At 33.9% G+C, this 17,952-nt stretch overlaps 1 protein-coding gene across 1 annotated transcript in view; it reads left to right on the top strand.

Annotated features, from left to right (window-relative positions):
* Positions 1-17,952, top strand: part of COG6 (component of oligomeric golgi complex 6) — a 144,265-nt gene that overhangs the window by 79,475 nt on the left and 46,838 nt on the right. Inside the window, exons 9-13 of the mRNA XM_020969969.2 lie at positions 1,741-1,869; positions 1,950-2,041; positions 4,249-4,313; positions 10,097-10,188; positions 13,319-13,436. Coding sequence (XP_020825628.1) covers positions 1,741-1,869; positions 1,950-2,041; positions 4,249-4,313; positions 10,097-10,188; positions 13,319-13,436 — 496 coding nt within the window. The remainder of the gene's footprint in view (positions 1-1,740; positions 1,870-1,949; positions 2,042-4,248; positions 4,314-10,096; positions 10,189-13,318; positions 13,437-17,952) is intronic.

Below are 17,952 nucleotides of genomic sequence, written 5' to 3'. Positions count from 1 at the left end.
AGATTGGTTGGGAAAAAATGTCTAGTTCTAACTTGATGGTGTTGCTTGTAAGTCTGCTTTTCTGTTTTCTTAGCTATGTAGGACAGCGGATAGAGTGTTAAACTTATAATTAGGAAGAGCCAAGTTTGAATGCTGCCTCAGACAGTAGCTTCGTGACTCTGAGCAAGTCAGTTGACCCCTGCCTCAGTTTCCTCATCTATAAAATGGGAGTAATAATAGCACCTACATCTCAGGGTTGTTGTGAGGAACAAATTAGATAATGTTTGTAAAATGTGTTGCAAACCTTAAAGTACTGTATAAGTGCTAGTTATTATTATAATTTCTTTGGGAATAGGTTGTTTACTTTGTGGACCCGATAATGCCTTGTGTGTTCTCATCCTAAGATTGTAAGCCCTTTGTTTCTCTAAATTAATTTTGTTATTATTTTGTCTAGCTCTATAAAGTTTCTCCTTTGTAGCCTGATATAGCCCTATATGTTTAAAATAATTTAGGGGTATTATCTTCATTTTTAATAATGTTTTTGTGGCCTAACAATTAATATCCATCTCTGTATTGAGACAGGAGAAGAGAGAATAGTTGTAATAAATATTAGTATTGATTCTACTGGATATCTTATAGTTAGAAAGAAAACAATGGATTCTAATTTAATATTTCCTTACACAAACTACCTATTATGGACTAGTAAATATTTACATTCTTTTTCATAAACAATTTGGACAAATTCAGTGGCCTCAGTACAGTGGCTCAGGCAACAGGAACTGGTAGCTGTGAAGGAGAAAGAAGCTAGGGTTGTGGGCTGTGTCCTCTCCCCTTCCACTTTCAGTCCATGGGGGCTTTATTTTGTACCTCTGACAGTTTATTTTACTCTAGCTGTTATTATATTTGCTTTATCTTCCTGCTCGAGTATAAACTCCTCTAGGGGAGGGATTGTATCTTCTCTACACTTTTCCCCCATCAGTCCTAACCTAGCGCAATGTTCTTTTAAAAAATGAGCTTTTTAAAAATGATGTTAAATTGAATTTGAATCTCTTAAGTATGTAATATGCTGGTAGAAACAAAATGCTTATGGAATGACCCATTCATCAAGAAATTTTAAAATTTCTGTTTAATTAAATAATGTATTTGAAATGATTTACAATAAAATTTACAAAAAAAGAACAAGTTTTGGTTGTTGATGTGAACATAGTGTTATGTAAAGAAATATCTAAATATTTTATACCCCAAGCTACTGTTTTCTTACATGGTGACTGATTTTCATATGGACTCTAATGCCTACTAATCATAGTACATTTAAGGTAATTAATTTCTGATATTGAGAAAAATAAGCCATAGCATTTTGTTCATTTGAGAGTGCTAATACTATTTATCCTCTAAAAACAAAAATATCATATGTCTGTATTGTTCCTGGTTAGAAAGTATTAATGTATAGAAAACTATATTCTTAATTTCTGATGGTTTATCACTTTCACTGCTTTTTCCTCTAATGTTGTCACTCTTCTATTTTCAAATGTCATTCCTTTTTCTTATAACAAAGAAAATTATGTCTATATACTTTGAAATTCCAGCATGATAATGACCTCGTAAATAAATTCTATTGTTTTAAAATGCTATTAATTTTTACGGAGTACCATATTGAAACTTTTGGAGGTTTTACATGTATAAGCCAACAATGGCGTAAAGTGATATGTAATAAAATAAAACTTTTTTTACATGTTAGTCTTTATGTTTGTCTATTTCTAGGTATACCTTAGATGAATTTGGGACAGCTCGAAGAAGTACCGTTGTTCGTGGGTTTATTGATGCCCTTACAAGAGGTGGCCCAGGAGGAACTCCTCGACCTATTGAAATGCACTCTCATGATCCTTTGAGGTACAGTGACAGTAAGACAGAACAAATGCTTTTTTTCCTGCATTTTTGTTGGAGGAATCTTTAATTATACATTTTTTTAGGTATGTGGGAGACATGTTGGCTTGGCTCCATCAAGCTACTGCTTCTGAAAAGGAACACCTTGAGGCATTATTAAAAATGGTAACCATACAAGGTAATGTCACAAAGAGTCATACACTGATTAACTATAAATGTGGGTATTACATTCTTCTTCATTACCACTGCAGCCACCCTAGTAAACTAGACTTTCATTACTTATGAAAATAACTTATTAACTAATCTCTCTGCCTCTATTTTTTTTTTTATCCTTGACATCATTCTGCATATGGCCACCTGGAGGCTAACCTTATAATTTTGGCTTTATGTTAGTTCCCTAGACAAAAGCCTACAATGTTTCCCCACCCCCTACTGAAAAAAATCAATTTCACATCAATTTCAGTTTACTCTCTATGCCTTTTGACTCCTTTTGTAAACTTTCCATATTTTACAAGAATGACATTATGTCTCACAAGTCCTTAACATGTATTCATTCCAATTTTTCTGTTTCTTCAGTGTCTCATTCACATGCTCATCCCCACATCTTTACTTTTGCTAACATTGATCCTCAAATTGCTAAGCTTTCTTTACTCTTTTCCCTCTCTTCAGAGCCTTTCCTTTTCACTTTTTCTGCCCAGATTTCCCCAATCTCTTTGAACTCCTCTTTTGATAGTTTCTAATAATGGATGAACATGGTACTTAATATAGGATTGATTATTAAATATCATTTATTATGTATATCACGTTTGAAAATAGAAAATAGTGATATGTAAGAGAATTGAGGTCAAGTAACCTGTCCAGAGGCCTTCAGTGAATTATTGATGCTTCTAGCACTAGAAATATAAACCCCTTGGTTTTAATAGCAGATATGTAGTTGATTTAAGGGAAGTTTGAAGCAAATTTTATTTCCTAAGAGAAACACTTAAAAGTTTAGTGTTCTAAGAACATGTAAAGTCTTCCTTACTTTCCTGAGTATAATTCTTAGCCTTATCAAATGAAAACTTTTAAAAGAGTTGTGCAGTGTCTATATTAACTTAATATTTTGTTTCAAACTGATATTTTTATAACCTAAATAATTCTTTTTTTACTAGGGCAGAAATATACATTTACCCTCTCGATTTTACACTTATTTAGTGATACTTAGGTTCTCTACCTAATATATCTTTTCTTCTTTAGAATATGTTCCTTATTGTAAAAATAATTTTAATTAATTTTAATGTGTTTCATGTATAGAGACTATTTAAAAATTCCCTACAAATTTACTATTTGAATTAAAAAAATTTGTTTAGGATTCATGATTAGAAATCAGTCTTTGGAAATAAAAAGTCATTTTGTAAGTTGTTTGTCAAATTTCAGATATTTTTAATTACAACTACCTTAGGATAACTATTGTGGAATTTAGAGATTTGTTGGGTAGTTCAAAGATAACATGTTTTTGGAAACAGCAAATATTTTGACCTGTCACTTGATTGTATTGCCTGAAACAACTACTGTAAATAGAGCACATCGTATGGTTCTCAAGAGAAACTGATGCAGATGTGAAAACAACAGTTAACCTCATAGATTTGAACACTTTAAGACTGAGATTTAATTCAGTAATATATTTGGTATAGCAGCCTTTTTTCCTTTTGTAGTAGAATTTTTGTGAATATCCTGATTATTTAGCAGAAAGCATTTTTGGTCTTTAACTGTTAAACTGCTTTTGTCATATTTTACTTTAATGGCTCTATGTTCATCAGTGTGCAGATCACAAGAAGGCTTTATCTTGGCTTTGTTCTTTCAAATATCCACTACCTACTAGAGATCTCCCTCTCGGTCTATTGTACCAGTGGAGCACCTGTCCATAGGTTACCCCTTACTCTTGTGTTATCAGTCCAGTTACTTTTTTCAGTTGTATATACTTCTCTGATAATTATTTCCTATTCAAATAACTTTGGAAGTTTTAGAGAAGTTTATCTTTACACCATTCTTTTTAACTAATAAGATTCACAAATCATTTCGTTACCCTTACACTTATTTTTTTTCCCACAAAGAAATAATGTTCATATGTGTGAATGCATCAGTCACATAACATAGACATACAAATTAGGAAGAGTACATAGATGTAAGATTTGAAACAAATTCAGATGTCCAAATGAGAATTTAATAAAAAGAGATATGGTAATTTTAGATGCTTGATAGTGGCATCAATCAGATGGTCTGTGTTTCTGCTAAGTGGAGAAACACATTTGAACTTTTTAGAGGAATTTTGGGATCACATATAAGTACCTTCATGTAAAGAAGAAAATAGGAATGATGGCCTCTCTTATGTATATTCAACTATAGGTGTAGAAGAAAACATTCAAGAAATAGTTGGACATATCACTGAAGGAGTCTGCAGACCCCTAAAGGTAAAAAAAAAAATCATATATTTTTGTACCAGAACAGTAGATTAGTATTCAGTTAAGTGATAAATTTGTCCACTTAAAAAAAAACACATACACACACACACACTGTCTAGTTTGTTTTCATTTTGATTCTGTAATTGAAATTTTATGAAGATCACTTTCTTTATATTACATAAGAATACTTATAAAGCAAACAATAACAATAAATTTTTGTAATCATATATATATTTCCTCCTTAGAAGGGAAAGGAGAAATTTTCCTAACTTGAATATTTGAAATGTTAAACCTAATTACTACACGTTCTATATTCAGAGTGATATGGAGGATTGGGGAAATACAACTATTTTTGAGGTTACTAATATTATCTATAAATTCTTAAGAGATTTTCCAGGAACTTTGGCTCCATTGTTTCATACTTATATTACCTTAGACAAGTTATGTCACTTCATTGGGTCTCTGTTTTCCTTATTTGCAAAGGGAGTGGGCTGGACTAGAAGTATTCTAAGGTCAAATCCATCTCTAATCCTGTGATCCAATGAACCTATGCCATTTACCTTTTTTACTCTTCATTAACAGTAATGAATTACGTTCATGTTTATATATGTTTATTAAGTTTAAAACGATCAGGCCAAATGTAAAATAATTTCACTTGGCTCGATATTTTAATAATGCTTTGCATTATTTGACTTTTTTTGCTTGGTAATTTATTCTCATTTTATATATAGAAAGCTAGAAATCCAGAGGCTGTTTGTGATAATCTTTGCAAGAATTATTTAACAACTTAGTTTCCATAATTCTCTGCCTATTCCCACAATGTTGAGATAGCAGTAGTACTATTTTCTATTTTGATAATGCAGTCTTCTAATATACTTTTCAATAGCTGAGTATTTATATGTAGTACCTTCAGTATGCCTGTAATTTATTCACCTTGGTATTGAATTTTATATGCAGCAGAAATAAAAGAATGATCAAATTTATGATCATTTGGCTACCATGCAATTATTATATTATAGTTTGATTTTCATGTATCTAGTGAACCTAATAAGTGTTGCTTCCAGTGGTCATCTGAGCAACAGAAAGATTATAGGAAAAATGTAATTTAAAAAATTCCTGGAGCAGCTAGATGGTACAGTGAATAGAACAGTAGCCCTGGAGTCAAGAGGACCTGAGCTCAAATGTAGCCTCAGACACATGATACTTCCTAGCTGTGTGACCCTGGGCAAGTCACTTAACCCCAATTGCCTAGCCCCCCAAAATATTCCTTCTGTTGTTCTTCATAATTTTAACATTTTCTTCAATCTCTAATACCTACTAAGTGCTTGTTTCTTCATTTACATTGACTTTAGTGAATTTGATTAAATTAATATCACTTTCTATTTATTGTCAAATAAGACTTATAGTTATTGGAGTTGGTAAATAGTATCTTCCCTGATTATTTGGATTTCCATTTTAAAGGCTAACTGTGAATCCTTCTGACCATTGTGAAGAAAGAAATGTTGTGGAAACAATGAAAAGTCTTATTAATGATAAGCACTTAAAAAGTAACAGATACTACTTAAATAAAAAATTGCACCCCAGAGTCTTCAGTTTAAAAATGTATTTAAATACTTGCATTCTACTTTATCCCTTTTGAGCTTCTAAATCTGGATATGTACTTATGCAGATGTTGGACATCACCGTGTCTCATCAGGAAACTTTAAAATATAGTGCTAAAGGTTACAAAGACAGTAAGAAGTGCATTCTGTTATAAAATGAAAAAGGAGCTTCCCCTCCTGTTCGCCTTTTTGAGTAGGTTTTGCAAAGGAGAAAGAACTTTAAATCTTTCCATGTGACATTATGGCATTTCTTACATACTCTAGAGAGTACCCAGCAGATGTTTGCAGAGGTTCACTTCAGATTAATTTGTTTGTTACAAATTTAGTGACCTGAAAAATTATTTTGTCTTTTATTCCTAGATGATGCTCATGGACTGTTATCTTCATTATTTTAAGAATCTCTTTATACTGCATTACCATATATGAATAGCTAATATTGTCAGTTTAATGTGTTAACCAGTTGAAATAAGAATAATACCTTTATTTTTCCTTTTAATGTACTAAGCTCTTAATCATTTATCCCAGTTTATATTGATAGTGATTTTTCTGCTTTATCATAATATTTTGTACTTTAAAATTCCATGTGTTTATTAAACTTGTAACTCAGTGATGCATGACTGATTGGCTTTTAGATAATTTTAATGGATCTCTCACTTTATTAATGTGAGAATACTCCCAATCAGTACAGATTGTAACCTGCCCATACCTTCTCATCCTATGCAAATTCTTGACACATCCTTCCATAAATTCTTTACAAGGCATCCTCCCAAAATAGGAGGACTTTCCCCTAAATATCTTAATCTATAGCAATTCAGAGGGATTGATTTACAATCTCTCTATATTCTCTTATATCTAGATTTAATAAAGGGTGGGGCATATGCTATGGGAAAACAGTAAGGCATTTGATCTGTAGTCAAAAGATGTGAACAGTTTTCAGAAGAATTACATGTTATAAATGGTCATATAGAAATATAATCCACCCCACTAATAGTTAAAGAAATGCATATTAAAACAAATCTGAGGTTTCACCTCACACTTCACAGATTGGCAGAGATAACAAAACATGAGAAAGTCTGACTATTGGAGGGACTGTGGGAAGACAGGCACACGTATGTACATACTATTGGTGGAATTATGAATTACTTTAACCTTATTCTGGAATTATTCACTAAATTGGAATTTGAAATTATTCCGAATTTGGAATTATTCACTAAATACCAAAATTTTCATGGCAGCACTTTTTGAGAAGGGCAAAGAATTAGAAACAAAATGTATGTCTGATATGATTGGAGAATGTTTGAAAAACTTTTAATACATTAATGTCATGGAATATTACTATGTTGGAAGAAACGACAAGAGGGACAGGCGTGGATGGGTTGCAATCTGTCATTGGAGGGAATTTTCAAATCAATTAGCTCATAAATCTGTTTGAGTAAGAAATGATGAAAGTAAAGAATATAGATAAACAGGGAGAGTTATATGAACAGAAGCAGTATGGAATAAGCAGAAGCAAAAGACAGTATAACACAAAGACTTCAATTATGTAAAAATGAAAAAGTCACTTAATTTAAACTCTGAAAAGTTAAAAAAAAAGCAGTGGTCTTTGTCTAGGGCTGAATATATTGACAATATTTTATCAGATATGTAATGACTGTATTGGATGTTTTTGCTTAACCCCTTTTTCTTTGTTACAAGAAGAGGGGGGAATTTATAGAGCAGGGTGGAGTAGTGGGGAATATAAAAACAAAATACCTCAATTAAACTTTTTAAAAAATAGCAAATTAAAAAATAAAATCTAGAATACATGTCAGATGAAAAACAAGGCAAAAACAGGAAGTCAGAATGTTGGAAATGAAGGGAATTATCTTGAGAAACCATATTAGAATAGGGTGAAGAAAAAACATCTCATTTTTGATACTTAACAGAGGAAGACATTTTTTTCCAGTGGATAATAGGAAGAGCAAGTACAAAACAAACAGCAAAACATTTCTAAGTCCCCTTCTAACTTTATAAACAATTCTGTCGCTAAGAATTTTACAATATTAACATGAAGATGACTTGTCTCCCAAGAATAACCCCCCTTTTTTTGTTTTGTTTCTTTGTTAAGGATCTGTAGCTCATCCTATCACTGCTTCTTTTATTTGCTAATCACTGTTTCTTATCTCCACTGAAAGCTTCTGTCTTATCTCCATTGATTATTTTAATGTCTCTAGTGACCCTCAATGTTTCTAATCTCCACTATTCTTTCTGCAGTTTTTTTCACTTTTCCTTTTTGTTCTCTCTTTTGCATGAAAGGCTGGATTTTTACATCTATCACCCTACACCCTCCTTCCATATATGGCAGACTAACTAGCCTTTGATTGTGGTGAGCTCTCCCTTTTGCAGTTGATCTGAATGCAGAAGTCCTGGTTTGAATCCCAGATCTATCAATTATTGTTTCTGTAACCTAAACAAGTCACTTTACCATTTTGAGCTTCTGATTCCTCATCTCTTAGGAGGAAAAAAGAGCAGGGGTATAAACCGGTAATCATCAAGCTCACTTCTAGCTCTAAATCCTGTAAATTCCTTTGAGCCAGGCATAGCACCATGGCACATTGGGTTTAATCTTTAATTATTATAGCTGTATTTGTGGTTGTTGGGTCTTTTTCTTTGCCATCAAAAACTTGGCAGGAAGAGTGGGATTTGGGGGGAGTTGTGGGGCACTACTTCCCAGTTTAGAACTGTTTTGAAATCTTGAGAATTCTGGATATCACATAGTCAAATTCTTACTATAAACTTGCTAGGCCAAATTGTACTTGTGAACATTAACATAATTCTGATTGTGAACTTGAATATAACAGTTATACCAGACTTTAAAATGTCACTGCTCTAAAATGTTTCAGATGCTATAAATCAGCCATGAACATTAGTACAAATGCAGCCCCAGCATCTAAGAGAAATTAGTCTGGGTTTAAAAGGTATGCATCTGTGGAAAGTATGATTTTAAAATTAAATTGTATCCTATCACCACCAGCTTTTCTATGATGCTTACTAAGGCTACTATTACATACTGCCAGTAGCCAATGTATCAACCCTATGACCTCATTAATGTGAGCTAGTATCAGTTATATAACAAAGATTTTTGAGCTGCCTCTCTTTATAAGATCATAAATACATGTATGAAATTTAATTTTGATCAGTCTCTTTTTGTTTAAATAAAGGCACATACTGTGATAGTTACCTAAGATTGTAAGGACTTCAACATCCTTTAGCATTCACTGAATATTTATTTTATGCTTAGGACTAGTCCTAAGCATAAAACAAACAAACAAACAAACAAATAAATAAATAAATTTTTAAAAAGTATGTATACATATACATATACATATATACACACACACATATACATATATGTATCTATTTGAACGCCCTACAATTTATAATCGTTAGGAAGACAATGCACAACATATAGGAAACAACTACACAATAATGACATAAAAACAGCACGTAAAACAAGTATAAATTTATTTGGTATAGATTTTGCTCATAAAGTTTGAAGAAATGGAAAATAAGGGAAAGAACATTGTGAAATAGAATTCTAGGGAAGGTCAGACAACTTCTTGATGTAGAGGTAAATTTTGAGCTATCTTAATTTATATCAATAATCCTACAATTATTGGGGAAAATATGTTGATGCTAATTTCAGGGACATCCATTTCCCTAATCACTGGTTACTCATTATTAACAGGAAGAAGGAAAACATCAGGTGTAATAATTGCAGGACAAAAATATTTTCATAATTTCCAGATATTTGGAGTCACTGTAATGTATTGCCAGTGATCATCTGTTGTAGTTTAGGGATTTAGCAGCTGCTTTTGCTATTCACTGTTGAATTGAAATCCAGTATGTTCTGGTGCTAATCCATAAAATGATCTCATTGTATTGCCATTTCCAGCAACAACAGTCTCACACCAAACTCTGTAGAGAATATAATCATTATTGTGTAGTACACCTGTTTTTCCCCCTACTCCATACCTTAGTATCCTCTAAACTATTTCAAGTTTTCATTCTACTTCTACAACTTTAAAATATTATATTCACTTTTCTTAATACCACGTTATAATGTAAATTATTAATTATTATTATTATTAAGGATATAAAGTTGTAGTTTTAGAAAATGTACAGTTTTCTGTCCTTCTAATGTTTCCACAGGTGCGAATTGAACAAGTAATAGTTGCCGAGCCTGGGGCAGTTTTATTATATAAAATTTCGAACCTTCTCAAATTCTATCACCATACAATTAGGTGAGTAAAATCACTACTTCTTAACTATTGAAATAGGCCTGGGATTGTCATGAGTGTGAGCATTTCTTCCATCAGGACAGATCCCATATATCCATGCCTTTGTTACCCTGTGTAATTCTTGACCAGCAAGTTCTTCTGTAGATCCTTCATAAAGGATCCACCCAGCATTGTGGGGGCATCTCCATTACTTCTTTTACACATTGAGGATACCAATGGAACTTAATGGCTATGCATTTATAATTTTTCACTTGCACCACCTGACCATGACCAAATCACTTCCTTTTCCAATCACACTTTTTCTGAACAATATCTCTTGTACCACTTCTTTAATGTAATTGGATCACTCATAACTTGGATTAAATCCCACCTTTCCATCAAATTTAAGTTCTGTGTAAATTTATATTTTCAAAACGGGTGAAATCAACCATGTAATAATAGTAAATGAGATTTATATAATGTTTTGCAAAACTCTTTATGTATATGTGTTGTATAATGGGCCATCTTATAATGTAATGCATACATTTACTTTGGATAGCACTTTTCCCAAAATGTTTAGCTAAATCCATTTCCGGTATCATGTTACACTACTAACACATAAGGCTATCCTGACTCTTTACATTCACGGTTTAAAAACTTTTACAGCATTTGCTAAAGTAACTTGTGATGTAAAGTGAAATGGCTTATTTAGAATTATATTTTTCATTAGGAAAAGGAGCTAAAATATCTGCCTTCTTGTGGGAGGTGGAGATAACATGCATGCTTACGCAACATTTTGTTTAAATATTTTTAAAATGAATTTGTACAATTCTGCTATAATGTTTAACTCCCAAACTTAAATTTATTGTTATATCACAGATATCTCTAAGTAGTGTACACTAGAATTTCCTTGTACACCTCATCATTCAATCATTTGATCAACGTTTATTGACTATCTTCTGTGTGTAAAACTTGTACTCGTGGATTCCAAGAAGGAAACAAAATGTAAATGAACCTTGTATTTAGCCTCATAGAACTTAAAATCTAATTAAAATGTTATATACATATATAGATAATTAATGATACAATATAATTAATAATATAGTATCTAATTATTATATAACATATAATTAACAATTATATAATAATATAGTATAAAAATTAATGATACAATATATAGACATATAAAGATGTACGTACATATCTAGATCTCCATCTCTCTGTATATGTACACACATATATAAATAATTATAATATATAGCATTATACTGTACATTTGCTAGTCATTGCAGAAGATTCCTAGGGGGAATATTGCTCCTGATGCCAGAATCAGGATAGCCTTCATGGTGGAGGAAACATTTGAGTTATGCTTTACAGAAGAGGTCTGCTAGAATGAGATTAAAATGTAATTAGAAAGTGTTTAACAAAATAAATAAAAATACAGTACAACACAGATGATGTTAATTTGTAGTTTTCTAAGTTTTGTTGTTGTTAAATCATTTTTCAGTCACGTCCAACTCTTTCTGACCCTATTTGATGTTTTCTTGGCAAAGATACTGGAGTTGTTTGCCATTTCTTTTAGTTTATTTTACATATGAGGAAATTGAGGCAAACAGGGTTAAGTGACTTGCCTGGGTCACACAGCTAGTAAGTATCTGAGGCCAGATTCGAACTCACAAAGATAAGTCTTCCTGACTCCAGGCCCAGCACTTTATCTACTAAACCACCTACCTTCCCCTTTCTAAGTCAATATATAGCACCAAAGGGATCCTTTTCTGTATTGATGAATAGTAATCTAACAGTTGAAGAGGAAAAGAGGACATTTCAGACATAGTAAACAGCTTGAGTAGAGGCAAGGAATAAGAAAAGCACAAGGCATGTTTGGGGGGTGGAAAGTAATCCAATGGCTAGGGAATGAAGTGTTTGGAGAGTGAAATAAAGCTGAAAAAGTGGGTAATGACGGATTATGATTTCCTTGAACTCAAGGCAAAGGATTTTCATTTTTAATTCCAAAAACAATAGTGAGCCACTGGATTTTGAATAGATTCAAAATAGGTAGTGGAGGGTAGGTTATAACAAATCATTCTATATAGTACTACTAGTAGCCCCCTTGAATGCTGAAACAGACTTTCATAATAGCAAATTTGAGGTTCTAGTGTGCTTTGGTGTCCTGGTTTATATAGTTTTTTTTAAAAAAAGTCGCAATATATTTTCAGCTTAATCTAAATTTCAACCCATTTAAAGATTTAAAATTCTTTACAGGTAAAGAATTGAGAAATGTTATATATAGATATAATATTACTATGGTAGAACAGGTAATTGTAATATGTTAAATAATCAGATATTGTTAAGCAAAGAAGTTGTTTTAGCCTTCAAATGTTAACTTTATCTTTAAAGATAAAAAGTTAGTTTGTTTTAAAAGTAATTATATGTAGAAGAAAAGTAATTGCTGAACATGCCTGTAGTGGTGTGGGTGTGTAGAACATAGCCTTTCCTATCATTAAATAGCTCTTTTTTCCCTAAACCAAATAATCATGAATTGTCTCCAGTTTTAAGGTATTGTGGTAAAGTGGCAAAAATCTGGGGTTTTGTTATTGGTGCATAGTTAGTCCACTCTGTAATACTCTAAAATATTGAAGTCACAGCATCTCATCAACATTTTTTGAGTGCATTTATTCATCTTATAACTAAAAAGGAAAAATTCATCACTTTTAACAACTTTGCTTTTTAAATAAACCTAGAGCAGTTTATTCTCTGGGCTTTGCAGGTTGTACTACATCCAAAATACATGAAAAGTTTGGATGCCTACTCGTGTTTTTTTTCCCCCCCCATCTTTGACAAAGTTCCAGTTCCAATGTGTGTATTGTCTTTCTTGTTGATAACTTAAGGACTTGGATCAGTTAAAGGATATACATAATGTTTTTTCTCATGAAGGATAGTATTTAATATTTAAGGCCTTTCTTGATAAGATGATTAAGGAAAGTAATCACCATTCTTTTAGTCATCTTCAGATAATAAAGAATATCTTTCCTTGATTTTTTGCTCTGAAATCTCAGAGTGTTGTATGAATTTTTTTTAAAGCATTGCATTGGATACTCTGATATCTGAATGCTATCCCTCTCTGATTTGTGAAAATAAATACTCTTCTTTTCAGTGGTATTGTAGGAAATAGTGCAACCACATTGTTGACCACCATTGAAGAAATGCATTTGCTAAGCAAGAAAATATTCTTCAATAGCTTGAGTCTTCATGCAAGTAAACTAATGGATAAGGTATGTCTTTGAAATATTGATTTAAATGTGTGAATTGCTGTTTATGTAATACATAACTTGTCTTATTTGAATTATTTTTATGAGTAGAGGAAAATTTTTCACGATCTATCCACATCCTCTTGAATGGAATCTTATAAGACACCCAATTTGAGATGCCCAGTAAACAGTTCGAGATGTTATACTAGAGCTCAAAAGAGATGTTAGTGCTGGATAAGTAGATCTCAGAATCATTAGCACAGAGTTAACAATTTAATTCATGGGAGGTGATAAGATCACCAAGTGAAATGGTATGGAGGGGGAACAAAGAGGTCCCGAGGCAGAGCCCTGGGGGACAGCCAGAGTTAGTAGGATGTAGATATAGCAAAGTAGACTAAGAAGTGGAGGTCAGAAAAGTTAAGAGGAGAACCTGAAGAGCACAGTGTGATGAAAACCTAGAGTATCAAGGAGAAGAGTGTGATCAAATTGTCAAGGGCTACCAAGAGACCAAAAAGAATGAGGATTCAGAAAAGGCTATTAGATTTGACAGTCAAAGGATCACTGGTAAGTTTGGAGAGAGCAACTTCAGTTGAATGATAATGTCAGGAAGCCAAAGTGTAGAGTTAAATGAGTAAGAGAAAGGGAAGTTGGGACACCAGTAATAGATAGACTTCTCAAGAAATGTATCCACAAAAGGGAGGAGAGATACACAACATTAGTTAGTAGGTATTGATAGATCAAGTGAGGGTTTTTTTGTGAATGAGGGAGACATGGACATGTTTGTAGGCAGTAGGGAAGCAGCCATTAGATAGTTTGGGGATGATAGAGGGGGAAATCATAATGTGAGAGTGGGGGTGATAAAGGAGGAAATCTGCTAGAGAAGATGGGATGGAATGGGGTCATTGTAGAGCTGGCCACTTCTTCATGTAAGATAGGGTAATGGCAGAGACAGTGGTAAAAGGAATCTGAGTGATGTGAGATGATGAGGAGGGGGGAAGTAGAAGCTTTTCGGAGGCTGGGTGAAGAAAGGAGTAAACGTTTATATAGCACCTCCTATGCACCAGGCACCGTGCTAAGCACTTTTCAAATATAATATCATTTGTTTGTCATAACCCCGAGAGGTAGGTGCAGTTATTATCCCCATTTTATAGTTAAGGAAACTGAGGCCAGAAAAGGTTAAATGACTTTCCCAAGGTCACACAGCTAGTAAGTATCTGAGGTCACATCTGAACTCAGATCTTCTTGACTCCAGTGTTTTATCTACTGTGTCATCTAGGTGCCCAAGTGAATTCTTGGTGACTGGCCTCACTTTTTTTCCTTGAAGCAAAGTTCTCAGCTGAAAGAGTAGGGAAATAGGGGCCTTGGGACATTTGAGGAGGAATGAAAAGGATTAGAAAGGCTGCTGTGGTGAATGGTTTAATGAATTGATAAGGAATAGGCTAAAGGATTGTCTTGGACAGTGGGACCCATGTGAAATTATGTAATAATACAAATTTGTAGTGGGCCCATCAACATGGATTTATGATTTTCTCTAGATTTGTTCAGTAGCACATAAGTAAGAGTGAAAGCAGGAAGGTGGAAGTTATCCAAGTCTGAGACTTGTCTCAGAGCAAGATTGGTAGTAGGATAGAGGAGCAAGAGACTAGAGAGAAAAGTACAGTACAGAATAGAACTGATTCCCCAAGGGATCAGTATGGGGAAGAGAGGAGAGTATAGCCAGTGTGATGGTGTGGGTAAAACCTTGATGTGGAGAGACTGGAAGACCCAAGGAGGATGAAGAACGAGATTTGGGGTTGTCAGGCAGAAGGAGAGGTGGAATGAAAACAGATTGCGATAAGATAGGGGAACTTCAGAGTTTACTGACATGGAGGTGGAGCACTTATAATCATCACTTATGTGTTCAGTTCTACATAGTCACCTCAAGTTCTTTCCTGGGATAGAATAGAGGAATATGTCATAGGAAATGAGTTAGCTGAGGAACTGTGAAGTTAAGGTGTTTGAAGAGGAATGTGTGTTGATGATCCTTGTGTGACTGATGGAGTTGGGAAGTAGAGAAAAACCATGAGCCAAGCACTGAATTTGTTGAGGGAAGAATGCCAGTGCCCTGGAGGTCTATAGATAACAATTACCAAAATCTTCATGGAGTGCTAAAAACAGACTAAGTCTGAAATTGAAAGAAGTTACTGAGTAATGATGGTACAGAAAGAGCCTGAAAGTAGAATGGGAAGCAAGGGTATTCCAACTCCTTCATCATTATTACCAACAAGGCAAGGATTATGAGTGAAAGTGTACCCTAGAACTGGACAGGGTGGTCTGAGAAGCTTTGTCATCAGGAGGGAGCCAGGTTTCAGTGAGTGAAAGATTAAAGTAGTGAAAAGGTAGAAAGGTTAGGATGAAAGCAAGTGTGTTACCTGTGGAGCACACATTCCAAAGTGCATAGCAGAATGCATGTTTTAGAGTGGGATAGAGTGGTTGAGGAGATGACAATAAGGGAATATTCAGTGCAGGAGACAGAGCAGCATTTGAATAAGAATAGCTGGAAGGTTGAAATCACTGTGACTAGGAGGGTATGACTGGGTGGGAGTTCTTTAATCATTAAGAAATGAGTTCAGGCATGTTATCAACATCCCAAATGATTCATCCTCAGGAGGAGACATTTAAGGGTCTTATTAAGTGAAGTGGAACTGTCTTTTTGTTGCCACTCATATATGGCAATCCATTTTCCATCTCTGTGCCATTGTACTGACTGTCTCCCATGCCTCAAATTCACACCCTTTTACCTCTGACCATCTTTGAGACTTGGTTCTAGGGCTACCTTCTACATGAAACTCTTCTTGATTCCCCACAACTGCTACCTCTCCCCAAGTCACATTATATCTATTGTGTATATATTGTCTTTGCAGCAAAAATGGAAGGTCCTTAAAGGCAAGGACTGTTTTATCTTTGTCTTTTTGTCCTTATGGTCTAGTAAAGTGGCTGGTATGTAAATGTTCATTGATTAGCAGATTGATTTAAGATCAGTTCCAGAAGTTATTTCCGGTCACAAATAATGTATATAAATTTAGTGTCTCTTTTTGGTGGATGGTCAAAAATGAATGGGAACTGGTACAATGTAAATGGTAACTAATTCTTTTTTAAAAATAACTCATCCATGTATGTTTTCCCAAAGTCACTGATAGCCCTAATTTGGAAAAATATTTGATAAGCTTTAAAAATTCTCCTAAAAAATTTACCAGAAATACTCTTCATTCTTTTTTGTTCTTGGTCTACCTTTGAACATTCATACTTGGGCATCTATCCTTTTTATTTATAAGGCCGACATCTTTTAGACGATAAAAGAAAAAATTGGGTCCAATATAGCTATAAATGAAATATTTAAAGGTAGAGGCTAAAATTAGATGCAGTGTACTATTGAAAAGTTTGCAACAAAATATATGCACAGACTCACAGTTGCTGCAGAATCAAAAGCAAATGCCTTGCCTTTTCTTTGTCTTTAAATTCCTAAGTGGACTTTTAACTTAGGCATACAAATGCATCTGTGAACTCAGTGAAGTTACTATTCCCTCCAATAATGCAATTTATAACCTTAGAACTTTGCTTGACCCATTCTATGTGATTCTGGTCTGTGTTCTTCCTTAAATACCTGTGAGAAAGTATAGTGAATGTGCTAGAGGCATTTTTCTCTCTTTCTCCTGATGTTGCAAGGATATCAGTATAGTGTATGGACTGCCCATCATTGGTTATTCTTCACCTTTGCCACATATATGGCCCATTTCCCTTTTCTCCTATATGTTTATTTGATGACATTTTTATAATAATTTTTCATAATTCCTTGTTTATGTTATAGCCTATTTCTATCCACCATGCACCGGTCCATTGCCCTCTGGGTGATTTTCAGTTTCAGTTCTTCAGAGACTGTAATGTTCCTTGACTTATAGCAGTGTAACATCACTGAAAGGATATTAGTATTCAAAAGATGGGCCTCTGTTTCAGGGAAAAATTTGGAGTCATTAAAGGAATTTGCAGTTTCTGAAAGGCCATCTAGCCTATTCTGTTAAATTCTGGGCCAAAGTCATTGGCCATTTTTAAGGCTATTGATTCTGTTCTTTGACCAGTTCCTCTACAAACTCACAGCCTCTCTTGTCTCTCATAGCAGAGACTCTGCTCTGGAGGTTTTATCCCTTTCATTTCTAGAACTTCTACCCTAGCTGCTCCCAAAGTTTCTCACCATTTGATGACTTTCTGCCTCTCCTGGCTCACTGTTTCAGAAATAACCTAGCCATCATGTTTCACATCACTCCTTACTCTCTGTCTCCTCCACAGTCTTTCCAACCACCTTGCATCTGTCCATTGCCCTCTGAATGATAGAAATGTGATGAAACAACTTAGCCTCATTCCTGACAGTCTCCTCTCCTATGTCCTGACCTGCCTGCAACTTTCAAGTCCAAAGTGCTTTTTCCTGATCACTGCTGTCCTGTGTTTGTTGTCTCTTTTCATTAAAATATTGGTTACTTGAAGCCAGAGAGAATCTTTGTATTTA

This window comes from Phascolarctos cinereus, unplaced genomic scaffold (assembly GCF_003287225.1).
Source record: "Phascolarctos cinereus isolate Bilbo 61053 unplaced genomic scaffold, phaCin_HiC Scaffold_726;HRSCAF=1367, whole genome shotgun sequence".
NCBI lineage: Eukaryota > Metazoa > Chordata > Mammalia > Diprotodontia > Phascolarctidae > Phascolarctos > Phascolarctos cinereus.
This window is presented reverse-complemented; position numbering and strand designations above follow the sequence as displayed.